Here is a 19029-nt window from a genome sequence, read left to right as displayed (position 1 = left end):
TATGTGACCCAGCATGTACACTCGTAAAATCGCATTGTTGATCGTTAAGCTTATATGGCTTACGCATACTTAAAGTTAAAAAGTGCAGCGCCAGATGTACTTGAAAATTTATTTTTTCGTTCAGTCTATGGATGAAAAAAACAAGACATGCAATGCACCTTGCCTGCATGCTTTAAAAACCGGATTGACTTATTAACTCAGAAAAAAAGGAAAAGAAAAGAACACGAAAGGAACAAGGGATCTTGCCTTAAGAGTGCTATTTATATTTTTATAATGATAATATTACTCTCGAAAATTCAAAGAAAATATTTTGTATTTTTGTTAAAAATGATCCTTGTCAAAATTTTTGTGTTAAATTTTTAACATATCCAAATGTCAATTTATACATAACAAGATTATATTACTTAAAAATTTTGTGTTAAATTAATAGTTAACATTTCTTAAATTCAAAATAATACAATTTCTGAATAAGTAAAAAAATAAAAATAAAGTAATTTTGATTTAACTGTAACGTTGATTTTAAGATAAACGAATAAAATATATCAACTTATTATACATGTTAATTTTGTTTCAAATTTATATAACAAATACATAAAATTTGTCTCAAATTTTTCCCAGCTGTGTAGGTTTGTAGAGTTGTTATAATAAAATAACTGAACTAATACTATTTTAATGTGTGTAAATAAATCTTGCAAAATATTTTAAACTACAAAAATATTAATAACAAAAACTGAAATTGAATTTCCACCTCGGGCAAAAAACTCCAAGATTAAGTACATCAGTAGATGTGCACGTGCACGTCAGTAATGCAGATAGATTCATCCGGATACGTCAATGCTCGCGGCAAAAAAAAATTGGAATAGCTTTGTTGTAATTTGAAGTCAGTTCCCCTATGCATACGGAGGAGTGAATGTATATTAAACGTGTTTCTTGCGTTTCTCCCGCCGGAGACGCAGGCGGCATACTCATTGCACGCACTGATGGAGGAAAGATCGTTCGGGAATCCCCCATCGGGTCAAAGTGCACGACCGAATTCACAAGAATCCCGTTTAATATTAATAGTAACAGTGTGATTCATTAATATTGGAATGTTGATAGGCAAATTAAAGTGGAAAAACTACACAATGTTGCACATTGCATCAGAAATTAACGAAAGTTTCGCAATTATTTGCTCGAAGATGATTCACCCTTACGCAACAGTTTTTTTGTGATATAAGGGTTTTAAATAATATTTGTCAAAACTTAGACAAATCTAGTTTAATTATAGATACAAATATTTCATAATTATTTATAAAAAGTTTAAAATTTTATTTTATGCAAAATGTATAATATTTCGTGAGGTAAGATCCGTGATGATTCAATTCATATTCGAATAATTCTCTAGTGCTGATTAATATAATGCTCGGGGGTAACTTCCCGAGACGTTTCTTTCATCCATTCTTACGCACATCCCTCGAAATATATATGTGTATTCGGCATTGCGTTCTATGGCCTCCATGTGAACACGAGATTTTTCGGTTTGCGGTCCTAGATTTTTGCCTTTCGATTTGCGCGCGTAACAAAAGTTTGCTCGCCTCGTCTGTTGCTTCCTGTCACACTTTCTAAAGAATCGGCAGCGTGTGCGCGCGTGCGTGCCATCCAAATTATGCATGACGAAGTCACGCATGTGTATGCACCCCGTGTGTCACAATCGAGCCGGTGAACCGCGTAATAATAGATACGTTTAAAGAAAAATCTCTATTTCTATCGTTGGTGCGTCAAGTTAGAGCGAGTCGTCGTCGTTGCAGTGATATTTAAAGATTGCGAAAGGTACGACTCTGAATCGATTCAGGTGCAACAATTAATTCAAGTAAGGTAAATGATTTAATTACCGACTATTCCAGAAACTGAAAATCCAATCTTATGGATAAATTGTACAAACAGTACTTCTGCAAAGTAAATTAAAATTAAAAATGTCTTAATATTTATACTGTGTTAATATTTTAATTTATAAATAACTTATACATATAAAAGTTGTATGAATAATATTATCTTGTTGTATAAATTATATTATTGTAAAAATTTGTTCACATAACATATATATATCCATATTTGTTTATATTAGTTTCTTTTTAATTTTTGTTTGGTTTAAAAAATAATAGTCATAGAAAAGACAAAAACTAATTAAAAAGTTAATTTTCCCATTTTTTTTTACAAAAAGCTGAGCATAAAAAATGAAAAAAATTTGTATAATTATATATATTCCATGAGTTATAAATATATACACGATTATACAGGAGTAATTTTTTTCATCTTTTCATATTTAGCTTTTTGTAAAAGAAACAATGTGAAAATTATCTTATAATTAGTTGTCTTTTCAGTATGACTATTAGTTTTTTATATCAAACTGAAATTTTACAAAAAAAGAAATTAGTATAAACATATATGGACATGTTTTATATATACTTATATTGTTTTATATAACAAATTTTCTTCCGGGATATTTTTATTTAATGACATTTTTATAGTTTACTCGTATTCATGTTATTAAAAATTAATTTAATTTTTTACATAAGCACTTTAAGTATTTAAAATGTGAATTATGTAAGGTTGTATTGCGCAATTCTGAATTTAATTTTTTGTAAATAATTAAAGAAATAAATTTTGTTCATTTACAAAACAATTAATCCCTGCAAAAAAAACTTTACGAAAAAAATCTTTATCTAAAAAATAATTTAATTTCCAATAAAGCTAATACTTTACGACTTGTTTAGCATACTATTTTTTTTCAATAAGTCATTAAGACTCTCGAACACTCACTATTAATATTTCAGATAACGTCAGAAATAAGAAAACACATAATAAAATTTCTTATAAAGTACATAAAAATAAAAATATTTTTCAGTAGAACATTTGTGCAATAGAATAGGCTTATACCCCACGTAGCACGTAATATTACAGTAATATCACAGTAATATTGCAATATCACAGTAATATCATAATAATATCACAATGATATCGGTAACATTACGTGCTCTGTGGGATAAATAGAATAGGTTTATAAAATATCAAAAACTCCCTTTTTATCTCAAAAAATATTAAGTTATAATTATATTTTTATATTTATTAATTACGTGAATAATTGTGTAAGCATTTAGAATATTTTCATGACCATTCTAATGTTCATGAGAAATGTAGGAATTATGAATAATCAAGATTCGAGATTTAAATATTTCTTTATATTATTATTCAACCTTGTAATATAATAGCAAGTTACGTATTATATGTTAAACAGTCTCTCAGAAATTTTCATCACTTTATGTATGCATATATTTTTTATATAACATGACACACATATTTTTAAGAAAAAATATTACGAGCACGTATACCAATATCGGGGGCTCGATTCTTGAATTTATTTGCAAGAGAAACGTATTCGCAAATTCTGTTCTTACAGAAAAGTTGAAAATTTATTGGCTATCGTATGATTTTTAACCAATAAACTTGCAATTTTTCTGTTAGAGCGGGTATTTGCGCATACGTTTTCTTGCGAATGAATTCAAGAATCGAGCCCCTGTCATTTAAACGAATATTACAGAATAAAAGCAATTACATTTAAAGGACGAGAACACGCGAACAATAAAAATTCTGGATATATTTATGAAAATTCTGGTGAAAATATAAGAAGATGCAAACGACATCTAATTGTTACAAAAAGCAAAATATACGAACAAAGTCCACCGTTCGATACGCGTCACCAAACGAGCCTAAATTATCACAGCAGGGGGGAGGAAGGGTGAGCGCGTTATCCGAGGTCGCTGCCAAAGTCTTGGAGTTCGAAAAGTTCACTCGTCGATTGGTGACTCGATCGATAAATCGGCGAATACGTTTTCGTTTTTCCGCCTCGCGCATGGATCGCGTTTTTTACTGGCACGTGCAACAAACGACAGATAAAATATCCGATTGTGTTCGAGTCGCATATATCGCACGCGCTGCCAACACATAACCTCTATGGAAGTGGGGAAGGCGGGGGGCGAGAGTGGCGAACTGACTAAACGATGACTGACTTACGTTACGATGTGCCGAGATGATGGTGATACCGCCAAGGAGATGCCGTCCACCACGTGTCGACGTCACCAATCAGGTGCATTTGCATGTTTCTTCAATCGATCCTCATATTCCTCACATACCCCAGGTCCGATCGCACTATTTGCTACTGCACCCACATCGGACATCGTCACATTGATGCAGTCGACGGTGCGACGAACCCTTTTATTACGACATCTACACGACGTTCTCGGAACGCGTTGCGTCATGTATTGATCGGGCATCAACGCGGGAAATTAGGTCGGTACGTCGTGAATCGGAACATCGGCCCTTGGAATTTGGGACTGACAGAACTGACGAGATGACGACGAGCGATTGACACGTGGACTTTGGACTACCATGTAACCATGGTAGTTATGGTGATATTGGGGTGATGGTAATCTAGACTTTTCACAGCGACGTCTTGATAATCGTTGGGGGCCAACGCTAAATTTTTAGAAATGTTCGTATACACGTATAAATATGTATACACACGGACGGGAATGTCTCCCTCTTGTGTGTGTACAAATTGATCGGGTGAAATTAAATTCGATTCAAAATTGAATCTCTGTCGTTTGAATTCGAATTTTAAAATTTTAAAATGTTAAGACCCAGTTCCACATTTAGTTTAAGCGAATTTTTATTAATCATACCTAGTAAAACATTTTTTATATAAAAAAAAATATACATATGTATATAAAATATGACCACATATGTTTATACTAGTTCCTTTTTTTTTGTAAAATTTGTTTGATATAAAATAAACAATCATTATACTGAAAAGACAGAAACTAATTAGAAAGATATTTTTTGTAGTTTTTGCAAAAAGTTAAGTTTGAAGAAATAAGAAAAAATTGCCCATGTATAATCATATGTATATTTTTGATTCATGGAATATATATGATTATGCATGGACAATTTTTTCTTATTTTTTATACTTAGCTTTTTGTAAAAGAAGCAATGCGAAAATTATCTTTTTAATTAGTTTTTTTATTATATTTTTCCACTGACATTTATTAGTTTTTTATATCAAACAAAAATTTTACAAAAGAAAAATTAGTATAAACGAATATGAACATGTTATATATATATGTAAATATATATATTTATTTATGTTTTATATGAAAAATTTGTACTTTAGCATTATTATAAGGTTCAGAATTCATAAAATATAAGTAATCTGTATTGCATCCGTATACAATGTAAATTATATTTTGTGTCTATGTAAATCTCTGGAGCACAAAAGATTCTGAGATTTTATCAATAACTGTGAAAATTTTATTCCGTTTTTTATTTTCAATTTTATATATTTTAATTTTATCAGTTTTAAAGTTTGATATATTAACAATCTTGTAACTTACTTTTTTCGATATTGTATTATCTAATTTATAAAGATTGACATTACTTGTATTGTCTACATGAAAAAGATTCGTATAAAAAACTATGTAAATAATGTAGACATAATCTTGAAATTTATGGCACAATCCTGACCTGAGACATGATTCAAATGCAACATAAAAATGAGTTTTTTTATTCATCAATTGATTGATGAATTAATAAACTTATTTAAAATGCAATGTAAAAAAAAAACCTCAATAAAAATAGTAATAATTAAGCAAAATTATACGATAAATTTCAAGATTATGTCTATATAATTTACATGTTGTTTTAAATTATATGATTTTTCACACACATTTTTTTTATGTAAACAAGCAACGTACACTATTGTAAATTAGCTAACACAATACAGAAAAATGTAATCAAATTTGGAGATTGTTAATATATCTAATTTGAGTATTGATTGAAAGTTAAATATTAAAAAATAGAACATAACATCCACTATTTCTGATAAAATCTAAAAATTCGATGATTCTTAGAGTATTGTTATATAAATGACATATTAAATTAGCCTAGTCAAATTAGACAAAAAATGTTGATTACAAATTAGTGAGTTGCTGATACTTATGAGAGCAAAGTAGGAATATTTATGTTACGATATTATGTATTTATTATATCAACAGTATATATATATATATATATATATATATATATATGGCAATCTATATGTACAAAACTCGCGGATGAGCGAACTGTTATCACAGAAAAGTCCTTCTCTCCTTTTCTAATCCTTGTGAGCAGCGGCCGATCGTTGCACGTCACTCGAATGCCGGGCGTGATTCATCATCGACTCGACGCGATTCGCAGTCTCCCGCACAACGTCAGATATCTCATCCGGCAGGTGATCCAAGGTCGGAATGTGCGCTGATAGCCTCTTGTAGACGGAATCCCTGCTGCCATCCTTCTTGTGCCGCCTCTGCTCCACGTACTTTAGCTGTTGCTTGAAGAATATGGCGTTCTTGATGAATTCCAGAGTGTTCTCGAAGCTCTTCTCGGCGCCCTGCATGGTCCGGATGGCGCTAACCGCGTACTCGACGTCGTAGCATCTGCCCAGCAGCTGTTGCTGCAGCGCTAGCACCTCTACGCGTTTTTCTACCATTGGTGGTAGCGCCTTTCTCACATGTTCCTGCAGCCGATAAAACGCGAGCGACGGCTCATTCGCGACGATGTGCATATTCTCCGATATCCGCTCTGTCGCTGCAACAATCAGATATTTCACTGTGTTTGATTCCCTGGATCAATGTTTCCTTTTCATCACATATCAGTATTTATTCTACATTATACATATGTTGATTTCTATTTATCTGTTAAAGGCAAATCATGATGTGGGATTGTCGAGTCTGCAATTTAAAAAAAAACAGATAAACTAAGAAATTAACACTAACCTTTCTTAACCTTCGTTTCCAGTTCCTGATCAGGTTGATACACTTTTGCTGCCATCGCTCAGATTAATCCAGTTCCCCGCAATTTTAAACGTCACGGAGCATCAATTCGACATCTTGAGATGTAAACAATGGTTCTAATCACGCAGCACTTAACGTATATTCAACAAAACATATCAGGGTTGTCGCATCGCGACGTAGCTCCTTTAAAATGGACATTCGTTTTTCTGCAGCTTCAATCCTCCATTCATCTTATCTTCTTTACGTTCTTTTTCCCGAAATTCTTCAAAATTCAAATAAACGTCTAAGATTTCATGAAATCATTCGTGTTTTTCCACTTCAGTGTAACAAACGGATGACTGTCATGATCAGCTGATCTTCAATGGCGTGGAACGTCATTCTACACCTACACTTTTTTACACTTCTCGGCGCGAACAACCTTCGTCAGCGAGATCTCTGCTTTCGTTATTGTCTGTAAAGATTAACAGAAACATTTTTTTATTGTAATAGTTAAATTTTTTAATCACATAATTTATATAATATAGAACACCATATTATCTGAAATTATTAGAGTTATTATTGAACATCTACAATTTTATGAATTAAAGAGGTCTCTCAGTGAGAAATGACCAGTTGGAAAGACTCGATCGACTGCTACTGCGTCTTGTGGGGAACTGATATGAACGTTTGAGGAAAAATCTCTAAGATCATTGACGTTAAGAAATTAATTCATTAACAATCGAGGGCCGGAAACCCTTTCGTTTACTCCAAAGTATCCGCGCGCATTTGAATATGTAATATTTATCAGTTTATCGCTTTGACTATATATAACTATACGTATTTTTACGTAAGAGAACATAGAATAATTATTCAAAAGTCGTGATTGTGCGTTAATTGAATTGTATTATTTATATTTATTGATTTAAACGAAATGGCACTCGCGTAGAGCGCGCAATATTATGTTCAAGTAATTGTTATATAAATACTTTGTATATCTTTTCTAGACATGTGCCGTCTGGAATTGTGTGTAAATTACGCGCCGCCGCCACTTCCGCCATCTTGGCGTTTACACACGTACCGGAAGTAACGATGTGTACGCGAACCTATCATCCCACGTCGGAAACGTGGCAGCGGATCGGAGCGCCGTTGGCATTTCTCGCGACTCGCGAGTTCATTTTGGCGCACTCTTGCCGTATGGAGCGATCGACGCTGAACGAGTGACACGAACGAGAGACGTTTCTCGCGTTAAAAGACAGTCGAGCGACACAATAATCAACCGGTCATCGAAGGTCCGTAATACGAAGAAAGTGTGAGTTCCATTTTCCATTCCTTCAGTAACAGGCGTTCGTCCGAAGAGAGAAAACCGAGTTTATTATTTTCCGCTAAGATTGGCCGAAACATGCCGAATCACACGTGTTCTCTTTCGGATTTCCGTTCAAAACGCTGATAATTATGACCGTGTAAGCGAAATGAATGTCCCGTGAGAATTCTTTGAAACGTATCGGAGAAATGTCATATAAGTCGCGTTATTTCTGTACGTATCTGTCAGAATTGTACTGGGTGGCGTGTAAATAGATAAATTTACATAAGGTTGACATAAACTATCGTAATGTACGAGTTATGCGATTGACATTAGCAAATTTATACATATTACAGGCGTTTCGCAGCGAAAATTGATGATACATTTACTAATGAGGCCTTTTCTTACAGAATGAAGTGGCACATCTTGCTCGCAGCACTTGCTGCGTTATGCATAGCTGTGTATGCGGAGGAGGAAGAAGAGGCTGCTAGATTATTAGTCTCTAAACAGATACTTAACAAATATCTGGTAGAAAATATGGATATAGTTATTAAGGTAATAAGCAAGGCAAATTTTCTCCTTATAGTTTAATGTTTCTGATATCAGTACAAAGTATCTTATTGAAATATTTTTTATATCTATTTGCTACTGATTTCTATATTAACTTTAATCTCAGCTTAATTTATTTTTGTTTATTATAACACTGTTACTTTGTTTTGGTAATAATTGTTACTCTTTTTTATCTTTAATAGCATCAGTAACATCATGATATTTTTAGAATATGTAATTAATTTTATTGTTACTCTATAAACATATAATAAATGTATGGACCACATTATGGTTAAAATCTCTTTAGGTTTTGTATTGATGACATGATCAAATAGTGACATGTACAATTGAATATCTACAATTGAACTCTAAAAAGATATTAAAATTTTGTAAAAAAAATAACAAAAAATAATGAATTAAATGGTAATAACGTGTTATTTTTAAAGATTAGTAGCAAACAATGGTAATATAAAAAGTAACAAGAAGTAATAGTAATGTGTTATCTTTATAAAGTAATGTTTTCAATTCTGTTTAAATTGTTTTCTAAGAATTAATAAAGGTGGAAAGAAAACTGAATTAAACTGAAATAAAAATTAATCTACATTAGTAGAAACATTTTTATGATTCTTTTTTGAAGGTGTTTTTTATGCTGAAAAAAGTATTCAATATATTATTTTACTTGATAGTCTGTGTGCATGATAAAAATATTGATTTATTGATATTGGAACAAATATTGTACATTATTAAAATATTGAATTATTGATATTAGAACAAAATTTATAGTATACTATTTACAACACTGGCAATGTGGCAGCCTTGGAGGTCGAAATCACAGACAATTCGTTTCACCCGGATCATTTCACTCACGTGAGTGGAGAGTTGAACGCTAGAATCGACCGCGTTCCGCCCTACACCAACGTTAGCCATACCGTAGTCGTGAGGCCGCGCAAATTTGGATATTTCAACTTTACTTCCGCCGAAGTTCTTTACCGCCGCAAGGAGGACGCGCCCCGATTACAAGTGGCTGTAAGCAGCGAGCCTGGCGAAGGGCTCATTGTGGCATACAGGGATTATGACAAACAATTTTCGTCTCACGTGGTAAGTACGAATACATATATTTGTATAATAATCATACAAATATTATTTATAATAGTTACAAGACATTGCAGAAAAAAAGTAGACTTATAATTAAAGGAATTTCATTACACGCGTATACCGGTAATATAAAAAGAAATGTTATGGAGTCTTTTCTATTACAGTATGTACATATTACATATATATTACTTGTTTATATATTTTTATTCTCTTTCTCTAATTCTCAATTACTTTAGTTTCGACATTTTCGATATTTAGTAACCTTATTTAATACATTAAATACATTTTTTAGTAATATTAAAAATGATTTCTGTATGCTATGTAATGTCTTACATATATTGTTTCCTTTACAACAATCCTTCATAACAGGTCACAATAGTTATTGCCTAAAGTCTTAGTCTCAAAATTGAATAAATCTAAATCTATTATCTTGGACTTTAAGTTTTATCGCAATACAATCCTGTTTTATTGTATCTCGTAGGTCGATTGGGCCGCGTTCGCCGTGATGACTCTACCCTCCCTGCTCATTCCATTCGCCTTGTGGTATTCGAGTAAATGTAAATATGAAAAATTGTTAAAGAACACAAAAAAGCACTGATTGTATATTGTATGTTAGAAATTTGTTTCCAGGAATTTCTAGGTCACTTTATAAATTTTCCTATATCATTGTAAGAAACACGACTGTTCCACTATATACATCTACTTTTGTAATAAATGTAATGATATTTATGAAAATAATGGCATGTTCATTTAAATTTAAGAATATACTCAATTATCTTTTGGATTTGCATCACTTAAAGAAATAGAGAAATATGATGGTTTATTATCTAATTATTTTGAGGGCTTTTTTATTTTACAGTGAAATATCTTTCCAAATTTTATTTTATATCTGAGAATCTAATCCAATCTTTCTTTCGAACAAACGAATGACTTTAAGCTATCTCCTACATTAAACTTAGAATATAACAAATATTGAACTTGACAGATTGTTATATGTCCTAAATATAATGTAAGTTACATATCCTAAATGTGTATATCACAGCTTTACAAGATAAAAAAATAAGGATTTTTTTTTGTGATATGGAATATATCGCATACATTGAACAAGTTGGCTGTTACTTTACAATATTTGTGTAAACTAATTTTATATAATTTTATGACTAGGAACTATTTATATTGTTATTAAAATGAAAACAGTACATATTGAATTGTGTACTATGGCAATGTTAACAACATACTATTATAATCTTTCATACTTTACACACGCAAACACAAATATCATAGTCATATATACATACAATATCATACATGTATATTATGTTAAACACAATGATACAAATGTAACACTTTAGAAAAATCGAGTTTGTTCTACTTAAAAAATGGAACTGTTTGTTTCCAAACAAAAAAAGTATTTAACTTTAAGGCACGATTTTGCAATGTTTATATATATATATATATGTGTGTGTGTGTGTGTGTGTGTGTGTGTGTGTGTGTGTGTGTGTGTGTGTGTGTGTGTGTACATTTATAAATGAATAAAAATAATCAAAATGAAAGCGTCGGTTGTTAAGTATCCGTATCAGTCGTTTTATGTTGGCAAAGTCAAACTTTTCTTATGAAATTGAGCCTCTTAACTTAAATAATGTTTCTTAGCATTAATTCGGAACGGATGTTATTTTGTAACGAATCTTCGTCAATAATTCAGAGAGCTATTTTATCCGATTCTACTCCCTTGTTTAACATATCCTTTTCTTTTAACATATATCTCTTCTTCTAATATACGGCGTACCAAAACTACGTGGATCACCGTAAACAGATGTCTCGAACGCTGAAAAAGGTCTTAATGGCGAAATTCGTGGGCTGGTACTTGGAGTAACCGGAGTGATCGGAGTTGTACCCGGAGTACATATTGGTTTTTTTATCATCGGTGGAGATTTATCAGCTGTAAAAAAACATTAATAATGTTGTATCAATCATGCCGGAAAAAAAAACACCATAGAACATCGTAATGCTAATATCAATGAAATATAAAGGAGAGAGGTATAAACGTACCAAAAATGGTTCTATTTCTAATTGTTAAGTCGACAGCTGCCACTTTATGTTTCCAGACTGAAAAAACATAGATCTCGGGTTAACAAAGAAAAAATGACATAAGCCCAGAAAATACATCTTACCGTAAAAAATTGTGATCACAATAACGGCAAACGTTCCCAGTGTGTATCTGTGGAAATACATGTAATTCACCCATTGTACTCCAGACATAGGGATGAACTGAGTGTACCTTGACACACGTATGTGAAGCTGAAAAAAACGCGTGATATAACAATTACACGTCAGCCACATAAATGCGTTTAAAGCATAGCTTACTTACAGATACATTTTGCTTGGTTAAGTCATTTGCAATGAATATTTTTTGTCCTTGAACCTCGTCCTGACTGTGCATTAAGCGTAATTTGTATTGCATTGTAGTTTTGGAAACAAATTGCCAAGAGACAGCCACACCATCTGGTACGTCAATCTAACAAAAAGAAAATATTAATAGACTTGTTTCATAAAATAAAAAAATACAAATAACATATATATATAAGTTGTTTGTACTTTTTAATTTATAAAATAAGTATTAATGTTTAGCAAATATTACAAAGTTTATGTCTTTGACATTATGAGAACTTCAATTTTGACAATAACTAATTCGATTAAAATTAGAAATAATTTTAACCACGTGATTCTTTATGTGAGGTGTGTAAGAAAACTTGAGGCTAAATTTTTATAGATTTAAAGCAAATATATAGGGACTCTGGAAATTTGCTAATTAAAATATTGTAAAAATATTGTAAAATTTTCGAAAAATTAAATAAAATAGTTATTTGCAAATTTTTATTTCAAATAATTTTTGAGATATATGTATAAGGATTAAAGCTGACCAATTTATACACAGTATGCTTAGACAGTTTATGAGGTGTGCACGAGCGGTAGTGTGTATTAGTGACACACACTCGTCTGAATATAATCTCTTTAAAATTATTGCTTGAAAGAAATATCTGTATAATTATTTTACTTAATTTTTCGAGAATTTTCTTGCTATAGTATCTTAATTCGCGACACTCTGTATTTTTTAAATTTAAATAAATGACTTACAGTAAGATATTGTAACACCGATGCCAAGCCGTACACCTCAAACATCGCCGATAGTGCACCAGAACTGTGACTGGTGACAAACATGATCTCTTTAGCGTCGACATATACAGGTGGCAAATAAGCGAATTCTATAGCTGCCGATTCAATGTCCCGGCTCTGGACGCTAATTTGAATACGACTTTCTAATACACTGGCGGCTATAGTCGGAAAACTCATCGGTATGATATCGCAGTAATAAAAGCCTGCAACGAACAAGAGAAAGAATCATTATAACAAATTTTTCTTTATCTCTCATCGTCATGCGTATGTGCGACTGTACCAACCTGTCACGATATCAAATCGTGGTTTCACGACGAATAAATCTTTTACATTAATTGACGAACTCGAAGAAACAAACTGGGCGTTACACGTGTAGGGAAACGTGTTCAACGTAAATGACGATAATGTTCGACAACCGCCTAGACCTCTTGCCAATACGTTGTTCTCTTTAATCTCTTCGTCTTTACCCTTCAGCACGAGTGGCACACTGAAAGTTTCCGTGCCGGTGATGTTTCTACCTCTCAGAGAAACTACAGATACCTATGCAAAAAATCGTATTATAACGTATCATAAAATGCATAATTATAACATTCTCACATTTTTTTGTCAAGTGATTAATTACCCATGCGACTGGTAGAACGTTGACCTCTATCTCATTCTGCACGTGCGTCGCGAGGCTATGCTTTATAACGGCACGTCCAACATTTCGTGCGCGACCTATACCCGTGACAGGATCTACCAACAATATCTCGGGCGCGGAGGACTGCCAGTATCCTGGATCACCCTCGGATGAGAGGAGCGGCATGGAGAAGCATATTACATCGCCGATAGTCAGGGTGGTCTTTGTTGGGAATATGATGTCGCCGATCATCATATGAACATAGTCAAACATTCCATGGGGTTGTTTCTCATTATAGGTCTTCACAACCAGCTCGCCATTCTCCAGAAACTTGGCGGTGATCACATTATCCGTGCCTGCGGCGAACGATGCGAGATCAGCGCGATTCAGCATAGCTTTAACACTCGTTTCGGCTGCATGGAATCTGTTTCCCACATTGTCGTAATACTCAATGATGTAATCCAACTCCATTCCCTTCGGTAGCATGTTCAGCTCCTCGCCGTTCCGTATGCGCAACTTGGATTTCAAGGAGAGCATCATATAATGAATGGGCTTGACCTCAACAGCCACTGTCAACGATTGTTTCAAGTTGTACGCTTCTGTATTCGTGACGGAAATAATGGTTTGACCGTAGTTTTCACCGGATTTCACGATTCCATTTTTCTCCACGGTCACGGCTTTCGCGGCGGTCGTCAAGGCGCGCAGGTCCTCGGATTCCTCGCCGTGCGTACTCGACAAGATTTTGTAAGTCGTCGTGCCATGCCTGTCGCGATTAGTTTGCAACCGCAGAACAGAGTTCGGTGACATTAGTACCGTTGCTATCGAGCCTCTCGACGTTGGTGGATTAGTTAGGCGCAATTCCTCGAAGATTTCGATCTTCACAAACGTGGTGTACACAATGTCGTTCTTACTGAAGCCAGAGAGCATATTGCATGGTACGGTGGCGTTCAAATAGATTGTCGCTACCCCTGGGCTTAAGGTCTTGGCCCTCAGTGACACCTGATTCTGGTATCTAATGTTAATGCCAGTGCCCTCGTACATGTTGTGCAGGGTTAGTAAGCCAGGGTCGCTAGATGACCATGCGAAACTCAACGGCAGCTGCATAGAACCGATGATGAGCGGCGTCAGATAATCGGGGATACCAAATGCCCAGAGAGGAAACGTTGCGCCCACTTTTACCCTATTTATCGGGGTCGAAATCTTTACTCCCTCGAGGTGCAGCACGTAAATGTCAGCACGATCCTCCGAGTAGACTACCTTGTTACCCTTGGCGTCGAGTCCAACAGCGCGCACGTGGATACCGGTCCAACCTGCCGATTTCCCTTCGAGGATTCCATTACGATCGACGCGTAGGATATCTCCGCTCTCCGTCGAGAATTCGATCTCGGCGTTCGGCGGACCGCCGACTGTTTGCATCTGATAAATAGTGCCGATCAGTATCGTCAGATTCCTTGGCTGTATCCGCAGCGGGACAAACACCTGCAGGGTGACTGGCTCACTGCGTATCTCGCGATCGCCCGTCTTCACGAACGTCAACTGACTCTCGCCCTCCGACAGGCCGTAGATCTTATACAGTATACGCTCATGAGGCGCGGTATCTTGTTCATTAGCGGACAATTGCTTGATCTCGATATGCTCGTTGTCGATCTCCGCGCGAAAATCTAGCGCGCCAAGAGATGGCAATCTTACGACGTGATCGTTCGTGTCGTAAAGCCTCAACGCAGCCGTTACGCATTTTCCTTTCTCGATCTTATCTACAGTGTCCACTTCAATCGCCGCGAGTTGTTGAACCTCTACGTATACTTCCGCCAACTTCGAGGGTAGACAGAGATCCATCAGCCCTATTTGAAGCACACCCGGCTTTCTCGGTGTCACACTGATTGTCCTTGTCGTATCCATGTATCGAATATCTGCTATGTCCTTCGAACTGAGGACAAATTCATAGTAGCCGGAGCCCTGACTGACCTGCAGATACGACTTCATGCTCGAATCATTAAGAATTATCAATTTATCGGGGCTGACGATAGTGTCATTGACCAGAGTTGCCTCTACGGAAGCTTCTATGAGTGGAGTTTCTATTCCGCCTCTCTCGTTCTCGATGGCAAACGGTGGCCATTCCGGCGTGATTCTTAGCTTGTTGAGAACGACCTTCTGATAACCGGTCACAGTCGCGAATATCGTAAGAATACCGTGATGCTTCTTGAAAATAATGTATTGATAGTGACTCTTTGGTAGAATCACATTCATATCCGTCCAGGTCTCTTCCATTATGCTGGATTGAATTTCCACGGTGCCGCTGCCCGACGGCTTCAGATTCCACTCGATGTTCAAGCTCGTAATATTATCGAATCGCTTGCCGTCCTGGTCCTTGACGATCACAGCGATTTTCAAGTGTTTGTCACTGTGCGCAATTATCTTGTCCGTGTTCTGACTGATCGGGCAGTTCTTGTCGTGTGTGCCTCGAAATTCTGGCTGCAGGTAGATGTATCGAGGCTTACCGCAGACAATCTCGATCGTTTCCGACGCGTGAGTACGCCGACAGTTCGGGAATAGCGGCACATTCGACACTGTATATGTCAGCGCGGTTTTGCCTAACGCTTTGCAGATCACCTTGAAGACGGCTCTGTCGAACGGTCCGTTCAACGAGTCCTCGTATTCGGCCACCTCGGCGATCTCCTCGTTCGACAGATGTATCTCTCGCGAGTAATCCTGGGATTTGTTCGTCCACGGCAACGGCCCACCCTTAAACACCACGTACCTCGAGGCTCCTACGGCGAGTAACGTTTCCTTACTCTCTGGGTGTATTGCCGCGAGCGGCTCGTACGACGACACGGTGACATTGTCCGTTAAATAACGATCGATCACGTCGTTGCTGTTCGCGTTATAAGCGACAGTCACGTCGGTCGTCCCAACCCCGCGATAATTCATCACGGTTATCACGGCGCACGCGGCGCCAACTGGCTGCACGTTTTTGTCGTGACTCCGCACGAAGTTAACGTCCACAATGTGCACCTCGAAGTCAACATCCTTGCAATCGCTGAACGGTATCTCTTTGGCGTCGGACCCATTGATCAATATCCCGTACAACGCAACGTGCAAATGAATCGGTTCTCCTACGGCCGCCTCCATATTATACTCGATGATTTTCAGTTTGACGGGCGATAGTACGTGTATTCTCGCCGTGTCTCGATTGTACGGATTTCTCGTCATTGCAACGACTACTTCCGCCGTGCCCACTGACAAAATTTTGATGCCGCCGTTCTGCGAAACGGTTAGTATCGAGGGCTGCCTACTGGACCAAACGTACGATCCATCTCCTCCGCTTGCCTTCAACATTATGTCGAATCTGGAACACAGTAGCAATGAAAAGTAGCGATAAAACAAATATATTTATTATATATTTAATAATTAATCAACAGATAAATTAATTTAGTTAAAAATTAATTTAGTAATTAACTAAAAAATTTTTATAATTCTTCTGATTAACAAAATCTTTATATTCACCTGGACTTATTGACGACATCCCATGGAACAGCCAAGATGCGGGGTTGAACCTTCACTGGAATGTGTATCGTGAGTTCGGCTCTGGTAAAGAGCTGCGGCTCGAAGGTGATCCTCTTACCACGCTCGTCGATAATGCCACGCAATGTCGCCTCCACGATCGTCATTCCGCACGTGATCGGTGTCACAACGGCATAAGTGCCGTTTTGCGTGATCGTTCTCGGCTCCAGATACTGTTCATCTATTTTCATGGAGACCTCCACACCTTCTCCGATGTAGAACTTGTGATCCTTGCTGTCGTATAGTTCGACGACAATCTCATGCACGTGACCAAATACCAGTCCCCAGTTTCTGTTCGGTAAAACAGAAAGGGAGATGTACGCAACCTCGTGCACGTTGACCATGGCGGAAGGCATGATAACTGGATACTCCTCACGGACGTTCTTGTCGTGCAGGTACACTTTCGTGCGTCCCAGCTCGCGCCCGAAGGCGACGTCGCGGTCGTTATCGATCTCCAGGATGTCAGGATTCTCGGCCTCTAGGTAGTACTGGCTCAGCGGCAGGCTAATCTCCTCTAGCCGGCCCTGACGCGTGTGCATTATCTTGTACCTGAAGCTGTCTTGGGCCATTATCGTTATCTCCGGTGGGATGATGATCAGATTGGCGATGACGACCAGCTCCAGTTCGATAGATGGTACATACTCGTACTCTGAGTGCGGCAACCGGACGGACACCTTGGCCGTGCCGGTCCGGACGCCTTCGATGAGAGTGATGTGACCCCTCTTGCCAACACTGTCCAAGGTGGCTATGCTAGCAGGCCTCTCGTATTGTGACTCCTCGTAAGTCATGAAACGTAGCACTTTACTCGTCGACTTACCGTCGGACGGCGCATGTTTGTTGGCGTCGCCAATAGTCCAGACGAATTCTATGCCCGCCAGGGTAGTGAACTCATTTCCGTGTTCGTCGTACGCTCGCACCTCGAACGCCTCAGGTATGTCCTCGATATATAATTCTCTCGTGGTGGTAATGAGATTCAGAGAGAAAATCGCGTCCACTATAACGTCGCATCGCAGAAAGTAGCCGGTGTTGATGTCCTCCGCGAGGACGATCGCGGTGTTCCTCGTCAAGTCTCTCGTTATGGTCTGAATCAATATCGCTGGCGAGCATGTCCTGTCGAAGTTCTCGTTTATGGGAATCAGTTGTATGATATCCAGACGCGAGGTTGACCTAATAAAAGCGTCAAAAGATAAATTAAAAAAAAAAAAAAATAGAAAAAAGCTGAAAAATCCCCACGGTACAAAAATCTATTGTTAATATTGATCTAGTGTTAACATTTGATTATCAAGAGAATCTCGCAAATATTTGCCTGTTTCGTTCCAAACAAAATCTTTAATTCGCGGGCAAACTACTACGTCATCATCGGTCGCAAAGGTGCGAATGCTCCAACTCGAAGCCTCCGAAATCGGAGCCTCCGACCGACATCGAGCGAGATTGAGGTTATGGTGCGACCGGCAACATGCCTCGTGACGAGAAGTTTACACTTTCCACGTATACAAGAACTTCAGCGACATCGCTGTGAAAGAGAAAAAGATGAAAAGACTACATAGTCACCATTTGTAGCAACCGCCGTCCGTCACCTCCAGCGTGAAATTCACTGCGAAGTTGTTGAAGACGGGCAACAGAACCCGGGGTACGTTCAGCCTGTGCGTTGTGAAAACCGGCGTGACGCGAAACGTCGCGACGACGAGACCGACGAGCAGCACGGCTCTCCGAAGTGTCGTCGACGTATCAGGCATGTTGTCATCCGCGCGATTTTACCCACCTTTGAACGCTCGAACCGTTTCAAAACGTGAAATACCGCGTCCGCAGGCGCGTCGATAAGGCGAGATATCGAGCATTAGCGCCGTAGCGCGTGTGCACTGTGAGGCCTCACAGTGTGAGGTGCA

General features: G+C 37.1%; 4 protein-coding genes across 6 annotated transcripts in view; 1 reads left to right on the top strand and 3 right to left on the bottom strand.

The window, feature by feature from the left end:
- The window catches only part of LOC105831385 (3-hydroxy-3-methylglutaryl-coenzyme A reductase), a 35742-nt gene extending 31559 nt beyond the window's left edge, over window positions 1–4183 (bottom strand). Inside the window, exon 1 of the mRNA XM_036284420.1 lies at window positions 4051–4183. The gene's annotated coding sequence lies outside the window, so the exon portion shown is untranslated. The remainder of the gene's footprint in view (window positions 1–4050) is intronic.
- On the top strand, window positions 3987–10524 carry LOC105834362 (translocon-associated protein subunit beta). 3 transcript variants are annotated; one of them, XM_036284423.1, is made up of 4 exons: window positions 3987–4123; window positions 8556–8700; window positions 9478–9792; window positions 10271–10524. In XM_036284423.1, exons 2-4 carry the CDS (start codon window positions 8557–8559, stop codon window positions 10385–10387), a joined length of 576 nt encoding a protein of 191 aa, XP_036140316.1. In that variant the 5' UTR covers window positions 3987–4123; window position 8556; the 3' UTR covers window positions 10388–10524. The 3 variants fall into 3 exon arrangements, with proteins under 3 accessions (XP_036140316.1, XP_012532231.1, XP_012532232.1); XM_012676777.3 differs by lacking the exon at window positions 3987–4123 and adding an exon at window positions 7873–8154; XM_012676778.3 differs by lacking the exon at window positions 3987–4123 and adding an exon at window positions 7913–8134.
- On the bottom strand, window positions 5242–7269 carry LOC105834361 (BLOC-1-related complex subunit 8 homolog). The gene is made up of 2 exons (XM_012676775.3): window positions 6849–7269; window positions 5242–6660 (listed from the first exon to the last, which is right to left on the bottom strand). The coding sequence occupies exons 1-2, from the start codon at window positions 6901–6903 to the stop codon at window positions 6188–6190; spliced, it is 528 nt and encodes a 175-aa protein (XP_012532229.1). The 5' UTR covers window positions 6904–7269; the 3' UTR covers window positions 5242–6187.
- A 313-nt stretch (window positions 10525–10837) lies between the features above and the next one.
- LOC105834363 (nuclear pore membrane glycoprotein 210) lies at window positions 10838–18913 on the bottom strand. Its single transcript, XM_012676779.3, has 9 exons — window positions 18695–18913; window positions 17087–18310; window positions 13586–16928; window positions 13248–13503; window positions 12925–13166; window positions 12158–12304; window positions 11961–12087; window positions 11839–11895; window positions 10838–11728 (listed from the first exon to the last, which is right to left on the bottom strand). Exons 1-9 carry the CDS (start codon window positions 18877–18879, stop codon window positions 11541–11543), a joined length of 5769 nt encoding a protein of 1922 aa, XP_012532233.1. The 5' UTR covers window positions 18880–18913; the 3' UTR covers window positions 10838–11540.
- Window positions 18914–19029: the final 116 nt, after the last annotated feature.

The sequence above is a fragment of the Monomorium pharaonis genome, chromosome 3 (genome assembly GCF_013373865.1).
Source record: "Monomorium pharaonis isolate MP-MQ-018 chromosome 3, ASM1337386v2, whole genome shotgun sequence".
In the NCBI taxonomy this organism is placed as follows: domain Eukaryota; kingdom Metazoa; phylum Arthropoda; class Insecta; order Hymenoptera; family Formicidae; genus Monomorium; species Monomorium pharaonis.
Note: the sequence above shows the minus strand (reverse complement) of the source record. Positions and strands in the feature narration are given on the sequence as shown.